We start from the raw sequence: 12144 nt of genomic DNA, 5'->3' as shown, positions 1-12144 counted from the left end.
CTGTACCTATTCCAGCTGTATTTCCTTGGCTTTCCAAAACTCCCGTTTTAATTTATTCAACTCAAGGCACACCTCCGGGCACGCTGTGCTAATGAGGTGACATCTTCGCAACAGTGCAACACCTTGCATTTGGGAACGCCCACATAAGGACGTCAGTGTGACATCACACAGAGCCGGTGTTAGGAAAAAAACCCTGAAACCGAGCGTTAAGAGCCGTCCCAAACTTCTTTCAGGGCTCACTTCCTAATGTGCAAACCTCATTATCTGAAACTTTGGCCTGGTTTAACACGATAATACAACACACAAACAACATTGCGGTCAGAAAAGTGAAAAAAGTGGAACTACTAGAAGTGGAAAAGATTTTTAAACAATTACTTAGGAAATACCATTTTGTGTTTAATGTGTGCACTAACTTGCACTTTTACTTGTGAACGCTCGAGTTTTTTCAAGTACAAACTGAGCAGATTCTAACGCTGGAAGTACTACAAGTACCAGAATGCTTTGCAGCAGCTATCGGATTGGATAGCTGGCTGCCTCTCTGCCACCTGTTCGCGTTCACTTTAAGTGGTAGTTTGATGCCACAAACCGTCGGTGCATTTTTTTCCTTTTCAAACGTCCAGTTACACTGAGCATTTGGTTTTTTAAATTATATTGTTATATTGTATTACATGACTGAGTACGGCGGCATTTGCGTTGCTAACTTTGGTTAGCAGAAATTGTGAATTTGCGACCAACAATATGGAACGTGGACTAGCTTGTGAGGTAAGGGGCATCTTAAAACGGTATTATATAAAAGTGCTGTGATTATTGGTTTTCTTAAACATCGGGTATAGCTACTAGATGGCAGCCACGTGACACAGACATAAACCAACATCTCAGCATCGTCAACGGCGTAGCCACATGATATCAAACCACATGTTCCAACAACAGTGACATTTCGTTTCACTCTTTGTTGTGCACCAATGACACCATAAAGGCTCAAGTCTTGTTGGGAGGCTGGAATGGTATTAGAAGTTTAAGTCTGCCTGCTTTGGTGGCTGGTATGCTGCTTTGTTTTGTTTTGTTTTGCTGCACTGCGAGGAGGCGATGAGTGTAAACCAGCCGGACTCTGCAGTGAAGAGTGCGAGTGACGCCGATACTTCAAGGTGCAACAAAGAAGCATGTCAACCGTGCGCCCTCCCTAGAATCTTCCCTGGATCAGGCAGGTTCCATGCACACAAGACTTTGGAGGACAAAAGGCTGACTCCAAATAAAAGTGAAGGTACTTTGGCTTGATCATGCATGCTGTTTTGCATTCAAATTAAACACACAGTATCTTTTCAGACTCTAGGTTGAAACTGCCTCCAATCCGTGAGGTGAAGACCTGTCAACTGGCTGCTAGGCACAGCCTCAATGATCTCAAAAACAAAAACGGGGATCTGCAGCTGCAGCTGATAGTGGTCAAGACGGAGACCAGACTGCTGAAGAATGTTTTGCACCGCCACTCGGCTGCCCTGCAGCAATATCAACACTTGGAGGGCAGCATTTGTGAGGTGGGTGACATACGGTGGCCGATGGGGAATAATCCAAAACTACCAATGCAGCAGGAAAATTCCTCCGGATGAGAAATAAATATGAAAGAAAAATACAGCCAATGCCAAAAATCCACAAACCCGCAGAACTGCATGAGATAAGTGCTGCAAGTTCACAGGTTCCATTTTTCTTCCACAATGAGACACTTTTTGAGTCACTTTCACCCAATAACTACACAATTCTACAGTATGACATTTAACTTGAACACACTGATGGCTTTTAATAAAACATCAACCCCAAAACATGACATCACATCAGATCATGTCCTCCTCAGATACAAGATAATCACCTAAGTGAGGTCAAGGCCGTGCGGAAGATGCTGGGAGAGACGCGCACCAGCTGTGATGTTCTGGGAAAGAAGCTGCAGTTCGCTGAGAAAGAGCTGTTCGACTCTCGGGAAAAGATCCAGCAGCTTGAATCGCAGATCTTGCAGAACCCTTCCTTGCTGGAGAAGGAAGCACTAAGCCACCAGTTGGAAGAAGCCACCGAAGAGCTGAAGGAGAAGGACAAGAGGATATGGGTATGTGTAGGAGGACTGGGTAGAGCACCAGGCATCCACCAGCATTTGCATGCATGTTTTTAGATTCACTATCCACTGAAGTTGTGTCAGTATAGAGCCATTATTCTCAAAATAGCCGGCAACAACAGTGAGTAGCAAGATGATCATGAAATGCCTACAATTCATTGAGGAAAAGATGAGTTCCGACATGATCCTGAGCATTACCCAAAGTAATGATCCAAGTTTTCCAACATAAGGAGCCCACACACACCTCAAGATGACAATAGCTGAAGGCATCTGTGATAGTGGACAGGTATCCTCCTGACCCAAACACAATTGAATGGGGCATCTTCAAGCAGATGGAAAAAAGGAAGGAAGGAAGGTGGAGGAGCACAAGGTGTTTAACGTCCAACAGCTCAACCACTGATGTCAGTCATTACATGTCCACGAGGATGTTGCTCACACGAATGGATGTGAAAGCCAAGGTGCACTCATCTGTGTAAATGTTTGGAATTCATGTTTCCTGCAATGATCCAGACCTCCCAGTTCCAGTAGCACTCATGCAGTTGCACCATGCTTGACTCGATTAGCCACAATTACAATATCTTGCTACTCACTAGTGTTGCCAGCTATTTAGACAATTATGGCTGTGTTGGCTCACCTTCAGTGGATGCTAAATCTATACTGCTATACAAGCTCGCTTTCTATAGTATACTCCCTTGAGAATACACACTGTCAGAAAATGATGGGTGTCCTCTTGTGACATGCTGCTGTCTGTCCCATTTAATGTAGTATTTGGAGAGGAGTAACAAGTTACTGCAGTGCACGCTCCACCGCCATGTAGCAGCAGAGCAGAGAAAGATATGCAGGAGCAATGAGCTTTTTTACTGTCTGCAAGCACAAGTGTATGATTTATCCCAAAAAATTGAAGTAAGTTTGTACTTGAATGTAATAATGCCATAATTTAAATGATTGGTGTAAATAAACTCATTTTATTTAATCAGGAGCGAAAGAGGGAGGTGAGAAATCACAACCTTTCAGCTCTGAGATTCCAAATTGTCACGGACAAAAAAGGTACAGGAGAATCCTGCCACTTTGCCACAAGCGTTGCTTTGATAACTGAGCCTTTTTTTACTGACACACAGACACAAAAAATAAGATGATCCAGACTGATGAAATTGTCTCTGCATCCAATGAGGCTGACAGTTGGCTCAATTTCGGCCATTCTGAACCAGACGACGATCAGAGCTCATCCAGCACAGTATGTCATTCTGATAATTGGACATCAATATTTCATAATTACCGCATGTCGGCATCTATTGTATCAGTTATTGATCTAGCTCCATCAGTTTTATTGTAACATCTTGGAATTAATTGAATGGTCATGTCTCCCATTCCCCCCAGGATAACGTACCACAGAGGTCGTTACCAGTTAAATACTTTAAGAGGGATGCACCACGCACTCGGAAGCTTACAGGTGAGTGGCTAATACCAATTATACTTCATCAATACTGCATATATACTGCATTATACTGTATCAATGTGATCTATACACTAAACAAGGAGGCTGTTTACTGGCCCTTGACCCATTCAAAGAATACAATTAAAACAAAAAACGCAACAATGAGGTAAAAAATAAGATGCAGGCTGTTTTTCCTTGAAATATAAATACATCCCTGCATATCTATATCCGTTGGTTTGTAAAATGTAAAAGTGGCCTACCCATCCTTTTGAGTTTTCAGTATGCCGCCCCCACCTCTGCACTAAACTCAAGACTAAATTAAAACAAGTCTGAAGCATCCTAATTTGTCTTCAGTGTCATATTGCCACCAAATTACCATCATCCCTTCTACCTTTTGCAGATGTCCATTGGCATATTTCCCTACACAGCGTTAATTGGAGGCAGGCAATAGTTGTAGAGAGGCTGTTATTTATATGTAACAAGTGGAAAACACAATGTAGCTTTTTTGCCGACATGGTCATTTATTAACAAGTATATTGCACAACACAGCAGCATCAGAACCGTTGTTGTAATAGTGCTGATGTAACACGCATGAACAGTTGAGTTGTGCACCTGAGTTTAAAGCATATGCAGAGGTAGATGAAACTGTGGGATGCTGACCACTAATGATACATGAAATGCAGTTACTGTTATCTTATGCAGTTGATTTAAAAGAGGTCCCAGCTGTTGTGTTCTTTGACATGGAGCTAATTCCAGACCTCGTGATTCATTCATTCATTCATTTTCTGCCTCTTATCCTCACGGGGGTCACAGGTATGCTGGAACCTATCCCAGCTGTCTATGGACGAGATGCGGGGTACACCCTGGACTGGTGGCCAGCCAATCACAGGGCACATATAGACAAACAACCATTCACACTCACATTCATACCTATGGACAATTTGGAGTCGCCAATTAACCTAGCATGTTTTTGGAATGTGGGAGGAAACCGGAGTACCCGGAGAAAACCCACGCATGCACGGGGAGAACATGCAAACTCCACACAGAGATGGTCGAGGATGGAATTGAACCCGTGTGTCCTAGCTGTGAGGCCTGCCTGCTAACCACTTGTACACCATGCAGCCCAGACCTCATCAGTTATTTGATTTTGTAGTCCATGCACCCAGTGACTATAGGAGACTCAGCGATTAGTTGACAAGGCATATTAAGGGTTAAACATTTTTTAAAAAGTCTCCCAACACTTAACATAAGTAAACAACTGTAGTGACGTAATGACATCATTTCCAGTTTGCAGACTTACTGCATGGCTGTAAGACCATGACCGACAGTTACTGTTCCTGTTGCCTTTCAGATATTCGTTAAAACTCAATCTCTTTCAGACTTGAAGGAACCCTGTGATCCTCCAATCGTGGGAGACTATTTTGATGGAAAGGACATATCAGATGCTTCACAGGGGTCCGAGGAAGCGGACGAAGAGGAGGACCGGACGAACCAACATAAATGCACAGGCTCCTGCAGATTTGCTCAGTCTGTCATTGCAACTCTGTCCAATGATGGGAAAAAAGTACACAAAAGCAGCCAGTTTAGACGGAAGTACGTATACTCGGCGGCAACTGAGAACCTGCATATGGGGAAGCCGGCCTACAGCAATTTGGACCAGCGGGGGTGTTCCAAAGATGCAGTAGAGACACTCGGTGGTCAGAGTCACACACAACCACCAGCTGAAGAATTGGGACTAAATGCAGATGAGGAAGACGACCATCCTACCCTGTCAGATGACATTTCTAGTCATTTTAGCCATCATCCATACTTTAATGGATCCCACCTATAGGCTTAAACAGACCAATGTCTCAGTATGACTGAATAAAATGCTTTGACATGACAACGAAACACAATTATTTTTGACTCTCTGGGGCCACCGTAGCTCTTGCATATGTAGAGTACACATAACAATTTAATTTGACCAAACTTATATTTATGGACTCTACCACAAGTGAGTTTTGCTTTTTCTTTGGCTTTTTGTGTGATTACACCCCAAGGGGAGAAAGACGACGTGTGATGATAACCATAGAACCAGAAATGGAGTAGGAATAGGTTAGAAGTAATATTACTTGTAGTATTGCTTAACTATCACATCCAAAACAATAATTTGAACAGTACCTATAAAACACTGTGTAGCGGTTTCACTCTTGTATAGTTACTATAGATTTATTATCCAATGCTTAGCTGCTCGTAACAGTTCACTTCAGCAGGTTGTCCAGTTACTGTTATTGTGCCCATGCATGGAAAAGACACCCACCTTACACCCATACTGGTTTATGAATGTAAATGAGGGATTGGTGGTGGTGGGAGAGAATCGGCTGTCAAACTACAGTGCAGTTAACCACCAGAGTGTGACGGAAGGGTGAATTAATTGAGTTAACTTCATCATATATAAATCTAATACATCATTATTGAAATTACTGACAACATTCCCTGTACTTAAACATTTAATACAGGTTTTATAATGGGGACTATTTGACTTCGCAACAGGTTAATTCACTTTACATGATTTCTTATATGGAAATTATGTTTTGGTTTAATTTCTGTTCTCAATTACTTTCTATCATTCCACCCCCCACCCCCCAAAATAAACAAAAAACAAAATGTAGTTGGCCAATTGTAGAACCGTGACAATGGGTCACAGTGGAAAAAGGGGTATGATTAGAGCCGCTTGCTCTTTCACACCGAGAGGAGCTTGATGAGATGCACCTCCCTGCTGAGGTGTTCCAGGCAAGCCCAGCCGGGAGATGGCCCCGCCGGAGGCAGACCTGGGACACGCCGGAGGGATTATGTCGCCTTGGTGTCCTCCCGGTGGAACCGGAAGAGGTGGCTGGAGACTTCCCGACTGATACTGCTGACCCCGCGACCTGAACAAAGTGAAGGAAATGGAAGGAGCTATAGATATAATTTCGAGTTCTGAAAAATGTAACACTTCCTCAACGGGAGGAGTGTCATTGCCACGCCTACCGAATAACCATTGACATCATAGCACCTGTATGACGACGCCTGCGTCGTCCACCTGTATAAGACCAGGCGTCTCTGTATCTGCTCTGATATTAAGTTTACATCTAATCACGTCATTAAAAGCGACACTGAAGTCCGATTTGGAGCTTCACAGCCATGTAATGTATGCGCGGGATTATGAATATTATTACAAATTTAACTTTCGCGCATGGCCGCCCCTCTCTCGCAGTGTGTGTGCAATTTGCAATGTGCCTTTAGGGGGGAGGAAAGAGCTGCAAGGGAGCGATGAATGTCAATCAGCGGGACTTTGCATTGAGGACTGCGGCTGAGGGGGATGCTGCAAGGTACAGCAGAGACCATTCCCTAATCTGCTCTCTCCCCAGACTTCAGCCAGGGCAACGCTTTTTGCAAACCAAGTCACATGCATGCAAAGCCCAAGAGGACAAACTGAACCCATATAGGCGAAGTGAAGGTATTGCATATCAACAATAATACACATATTTTTATCTATTCACACCGTCTTGTGCCTCTAGCCTCCAAGGTCAAGTTACCTCCAATTCGGGATACTGGAAGGCCCAAGGACCAGTCTTCAAACTGCATTAAAGAGCTAAAAAACCAGAATTCTATACTGCTGCAACAACTAAAAGAGTCCAAGAGTGAGAACAAACTGTTGAAGAACGTTCTGCATCGACACACGGTGGCGCTGCAGCAGTTCCAAGATTTAGAAGGCAGTATTTCACAGGTATACACATGCATGCACCATATTTATTGCCTATAATGTCTGCAAACAGTATCAACAAATGTGTGTTAATTGTGCAGTTATGTCATAAAAGAATGCAAAATTGTGCGTAAAATAAAATGAAACGGAAACAAACAATTATAAATAAATACTAAACGAAGGAAAATATGAATGTGCAGATGTAAAAAGAAGCCTGTTTGTGTAAATAGTGCCGAAAAATATTCAAGATGAGATAAATAAAATGGTGGACAATCTGAAAGTATAAAGCACATAAATGTAATGATAAAACTTTATAAAAGTACAAATCTAACAATGACAAATAAAAGTGCACTACAAATAAAATTAGGACAAAACAATACCATTTATGAATATAAAATTGCAATATGTGAACTGTTACAAAATAAGCACAACATGCAAAATAGTAACATGCCGTGTGAAGGTCTAAATGTGCACATAATAAGTACACATGAAGCAAATTGAATAGATTAAATAATTCCAGTAAAAATAACATATTGTATATTGAAATACCAATATTATACACAACAAATAAAGGGTAAATTCAAAGTAAATGAAGTAAAATAAATAAAGTAAGTAAACAATTTTTAAAGTGCAGTCCAGAAGATATTTGTGCATATGTATTACCCCCATATCTCAACACGTGGTCACGGATCCGCCCTGCAGATACAGGACCAGCACAGAAACGAGGTAAAAGCTCTACGGAAGCTCCTGGGTGAGACGCGCTTGAGCCGTGACAGGCTGGCGAAGAAGCTGCAGGCCACTGAGAAGGAGTTGTTGGACGCCAAAGACAGGATCCAGACCCTCCAGTGGAGGGTCATCCAGAACCCCAACCTGCTGGAGAAAGAGGAACTCACCTACAGGCTGAATGAGATCACCCTCCAGCTCGAGGAGAAGGACAAAAGGATACAGGTAGGTTTGGGAACAAAATGCATACTCATTGGCCACCACATTAGGTACACATGCACAATGGAAAGAACACTGCAGGATGTCTATTATACTTGTACTAGTGTTGACATTACAGTTAACAACATATATATAATTATGCCATTGTTATCTTTGTAAAGGCATACAGCTCTGGTAGTGGAAGTCTTTAGTTTGTTCAAGTGTACCTTTTGTGTACTGGTGAGTATGCCACAGAAAGTCTTCCAAAATGTCTTGACCCTGAACATGTTTTCTATTCCTCTTCAGCGGGCTGGCATCATGAATGTCAGCCTCCAGCATTGTCTGAATGTGTATAACTGGATGAATGAAACACCATAAAACTGCTCTTGAATATAGTAAATGCACCCCATTCGTCATACCGTATTTGTGCTAATAGTGTCATAATAGGACGCCTGCATTAGTGGCATCCATGGTCAGTGTAAATACGATTTTCATGGAAAAAATGATTATTGTGATGATGTACATCTGTTTCCATGTTGTACTCTAGTTCCTGGAGAAGAGTAACATGCTGCTTCAAGGCTCACTCAATCGCCACGTAGCAATAGAACAGAGAAAACTGTACAAGACCAACGACATGTCTGTCGGCCTACAAGCACAAGTTAATGAATTAGCCAAGAAGACTCAAGTAAGTGGACTGTTTTTGACGCCGGATGCGACACTGATAGCCACATTAATGTGGTTTAATTATTTCTTCATTCCCAGGCCAGGATGAGAGAATCGCAGACAAGCATATCTGCAATCAGATCCCGGAAACAGCTGCACAAAAAAGGTACACTTGACCACCGGCTCATTCATCTTTGGCAAGTTTCACACTCATGTTTGATTGACAGGCAAGCAAAACAAGATGGTCCAGACGGACGAATTCATCTCTCCATGCAGCGATGCCGACAGTCGCCTCAAGTCAGACTTTTCGGAGTCTGACGACATGCTGCAACCGTGCCAGAGCCCAGTCACCCCGGTACATTATTCATTTATGGCTCACTGAGTCAGGATTACTGCATTCTGAAGTGGTTGATGTACAGTAGCTGTTTAAGTACCGCTTTTTATGTTTATGACTCTGATCATGATGATTAATGTTGCATTTTGCAGGAATATGTGCCAAAGGAGTCTCAAACGAGTAAACGTAGAAAGTACATCAATGACGCTACTAAGTATGGAGGTGAGTGACATAGTATAACATTTACACTAGACCAATTAAATACAACTACAGTAAATACACTGATATACAATTAAACGGCCATGGCACTAACTAGCATCGAACCCCATCTCTCCATCGGTTCATCCCTTTAGCTTCGTGCTCAAAGGAATGGCGTCATCACTTGTTTTGTAGTCAGACATGTTTACTTTCACTATCCCTTTGGTGCTATGGTGTTAAAGTACGGCTGTGTTTCTACACACCAGAATGCATCCTTGTGTCATGTCACGTATTAAAAGTCAACATTCTGACTGAAAACATTTTTACTGTAGTAGTATACGTAAAAGGTAACCTTATTTCAGTTTCTGCAGATTTAGTTTGTCTCCTTGTTGGTGTAAACATTGCCCGCTCACTTTGGCTTTGTCTTCTACTCCTGTGAATTTAATATGGTTAGGATTGGTGCCTTGACAATATTAAAAAAAACAAACTTGCACTGATGATAGCTGGATCATAAATACCGATAAATGCACAGTACAACATATAATCTGCTGAGCGCACTTGTATAAGCTCCTGGTGTCCACTTTGTAACATGAGGTATTTACACAGAAAGACTATAAACCTTGCAATCCCACTTGCACTCTTTGCTCCCAGCATCACTAGTTAGCTCGGACGAGTGAGATGTGAGACACTTTTATTTTATTTGAGTTCAACAGCTGTCGTGGCCCAAGCAGTGGAAGCAGAAGCTGTAGTAATTCTACATGTGATCAAACTTACTTAAGATTTGTGAGATCAAAACATGATTGCGGCATAAGACTTCAAAATGTGATATTGGCGTCCACTTCGCTACTTCCTGAATCTGGGTGGGAAGTCTAGTTCTTTTAGCCACAAATTAGGCGTGTCCTTGTTTAAGCCGCAGGGTTCAAAGCTTGAGAAAAAAAAGCTGCGACTTATGGGGGGACAGTTATCTTTATGTGTGCCCTGGGCATGAGCAGAGATACTGCGACTAAAGTGGGGCAGGCAGCCATCTTGCCACCTTTGACTGGTACTGTATTTCCCCCCAAATTGTGGCAAAATGTTGTGTTTAATAAAATTATTTGACCGCATTTACACCGGCACTGTTGTCCTGTTAATTTAAATAAATAATTTTAAATAAAAATAATTTTAATAAAAATACTATAGCTGGGCCACATCTGGCCCCCGGACCTCAAGCTCAACACCTGCGATAGATATAATGAGTGTGTTTTCATTGAAATACACAGATGTCCCAGTGTGCATTGTATCCAAGCTCTTGAGGGCCACATTGGACAATTGGACCTCAATTTTGACAATGGCGATAGATATGAGTGGTGACAGATTGCTATGAATGGCAGGCTCTAACAATAAATCTCTATCAGTTTCAGCCTCTCAGGATGTCCCTCATCAAGCACCAAGAAGACAGATCTTAGGAGAGGAGTCTGCGATGGAGGAGTGCAAGGACGAAGCAGAGGTGGAAGAGAAGCAGAAGGAGAGAAATAGGGGGCAGGGAGACCAGAATGAAGAGGAGGAGGAGGAGGTGGAAGTGAAGCAAAAGGAGAGGAATAGGGGGCAGGGAGACCAGAATGAAGAGGAGGATGACGAGGAAGTGATGCATGAGATGAATAGGGAGCAGGAAGACAAGAATGAAGAGGAGGAGGAAGACAAGCTGCAGGAGAGGAATAGGGAGCTGGAAGTTGAGAATGAAGAGGAGGAGGAGGAGGACGAAGAAAATGTGGAGATGGAAGATGAGGAGGACGAGAGATCAGAAGAGCACGGTGGTGTGGCAAAAGGGGGACAAGAGGAGACGGAGGAGCTAGAGGAGGAGAATGAGAAGCAGGAGGAGGAAAAGGATGAGGAGGAAGAGGATGCAGATGAAAAAGAAGAGAGGTCTCTAGAAGAACGCTTATTGGAGAAGTTTAAGAAAATAAGAGAAGATGTTTATGATGATGAGGAAAATGACATTGATGAGTATGAGGAGGAGGAGGAAGAAGAAGAGGAGGACGATAAGGAGGACAATGGAGCAGAGAAGGAGCAAGAAGATGAGGAAGAAAAGGCTGAAGGAAAGGATATGGAGGAGTTGGAGGAGGATGACGACAATGACAAAAAGGTGGATGATGAAAGCGAAGATGAGGATGAAAATGACAAGGAAGAGTATGATGAGGAGAATGAAGGGAAAGAGGAAGAGGAGCAGGATGAAGAGGTTTGGACATCCAGTCGACAAAGCTCTGTGTCCTGCATTGCCAACGAGCCCAAGTTGACACCGCGTGAGCCAAAGCGATGCTCGAAGCCTAAACTACGCCGCAAGTACAACTTCAACCCGGTAACCACGAACCTGCACTTGGGCAAGCCGGCCTACACCGGTGTGCAACTCAGGTACTACAAAGGTGCAAATGTGCCAGTGAGGGAGGAGACCCTTTACTGTCGCAACCGGAAACGTTCAATAGAGCTATTAGAGGACGCTTCGTTGAGCGACGAGCAGACCAGCCAACCGGATGCCACCAGTGATGGCTCGGATTTGGAATCAAAAAATAATGAATCATGTTCATGGACTTAAAGCTGCAGTCACAGACAATTTTTGGCTTGTTCTTCCCACTCCAACATGCAGTTCATTTGCTACGATTCACTTTGTGCCCAGGTTGGACATTTCTCTGCGGGCATGTGTAAAGACACTTGAGGACACAACCCGTTACGATGTACATACATAAACTATGGCTTCATTCATTACCTTTGCAAAGCACAAGCACATTGTTTTTTGT

The 12144-nt window shown here is 42.9% G+C and overlaps 2 protein-coding genes across 2 annotated transcripts; both read left to right on the top strand.

Moving 5' to 3' along the window:
- The first annotated feature begins 664 nt into the window (after window positions 1-664).
- Window positions 665-5437, top strand: LOC131134594 (uncharacterized). The gene is made up of 9 exons (XM_058080047.2): window positions 665-762; window positions 1084-1261; window positions 1324-1532; window positions 1847-2092; window positions 2864-3001; window positions 3076-3145; window positions 3217-3332; window positions 3476-3548; window positions 4913-5437. The coding sequence occupies exons 1-9, from the start codon at window positions 739-741 to the stop codon at window positions 5362-5364; spliced, it is 1506 nt and encodes a 501-aa protein (XP_057936030.2). The 5' UTR covers window positions 665-738; the 3' UTR covers window positions 5365-5437.
- A 1387-nt stretch (window positions 5438-6824) lies between these two features.
- Window positions 6825-12093, top strand: LOC131134882 (uncharacterized). The gene is made up of 8 exons (XM_058080555.2): window positions 6825-7011; window positions 7073-7281; window positions 7960-8205; window positions 8726-8863; window positions 8941-9007; window positions 9069-9196; window positions 9328-9397; window positions 10768-12093. The coding sequence occupies exons 1-8, from the start codon at window positions 6825-6827 to the stop codon at window positions 11940-11942; spliced, it is 2220 nt and encodes a 739-aa protein (XP_057936538.2). The 3' UTR covers window positions 11943-12093.
- Window positions 12094-12144: the final 51 nt, after the last annotated feature.

The sequence above is a fragment of the Doryrhamphus excisus genome, linkage group LG8, assembly GCF_037039965.1.
Source record: "Doryrhamphus excisus strain RoL-2023G ecotype Guam linkage group LG8, RoL_Dexc_Guam_v1.1, whole genome shotgun sequence".
Lineage (NCBI taxonomy): Eukaryota > Metazoa > Chordata > Actinopteri > Syngnathiformes > Syngnathidae > Doryrhamphus > Doryrhamphus excisus.
This window is presented reverse-complemented; position numbering and strand designations above follow the sequence as displayed.

Coding starts and splice junctions, on each gene's coding strand:
- LOC131134594 (XM_058080047.2), top strand. CDS start 739: ATGGAACGTGGACTAGCTTGTGAG. Junction 1,262..1,323: donor GACTCCAAATAAAAGTGAAG/GTACTTTGGCTT, acceptor GTATCTTTTCAG/ACTCTAGGTTGAAACTGCCT. Junction 3,146..3,216: donor AATTGTCACGGACAAAAAAG/GTACAGGAGAAT, acceptor ACTGACACACAG/ACACAAAAAATAAGATGATC.
- LOC131134882 (XM_058080555.2), top strand. CDS start 6,825: ATGAATGTCAATCAGCGGGACTTTGCATTGAGGACTGCGGCTGAGGGG. Junction 7,282..7,959: donor TAGAAGGCAGTATTTCACAG/GTATACACATGC, acceptor TCCGCCCTGCAG/ATACAGGACCAGCACAGAAA. Junction 9,008..9,068: donor GAAACAGCTGCACAAAAAAG/GTACACTTGACC, acceptor TTTGATTGACAG/GCAAGCAAAACAAGATGGTC.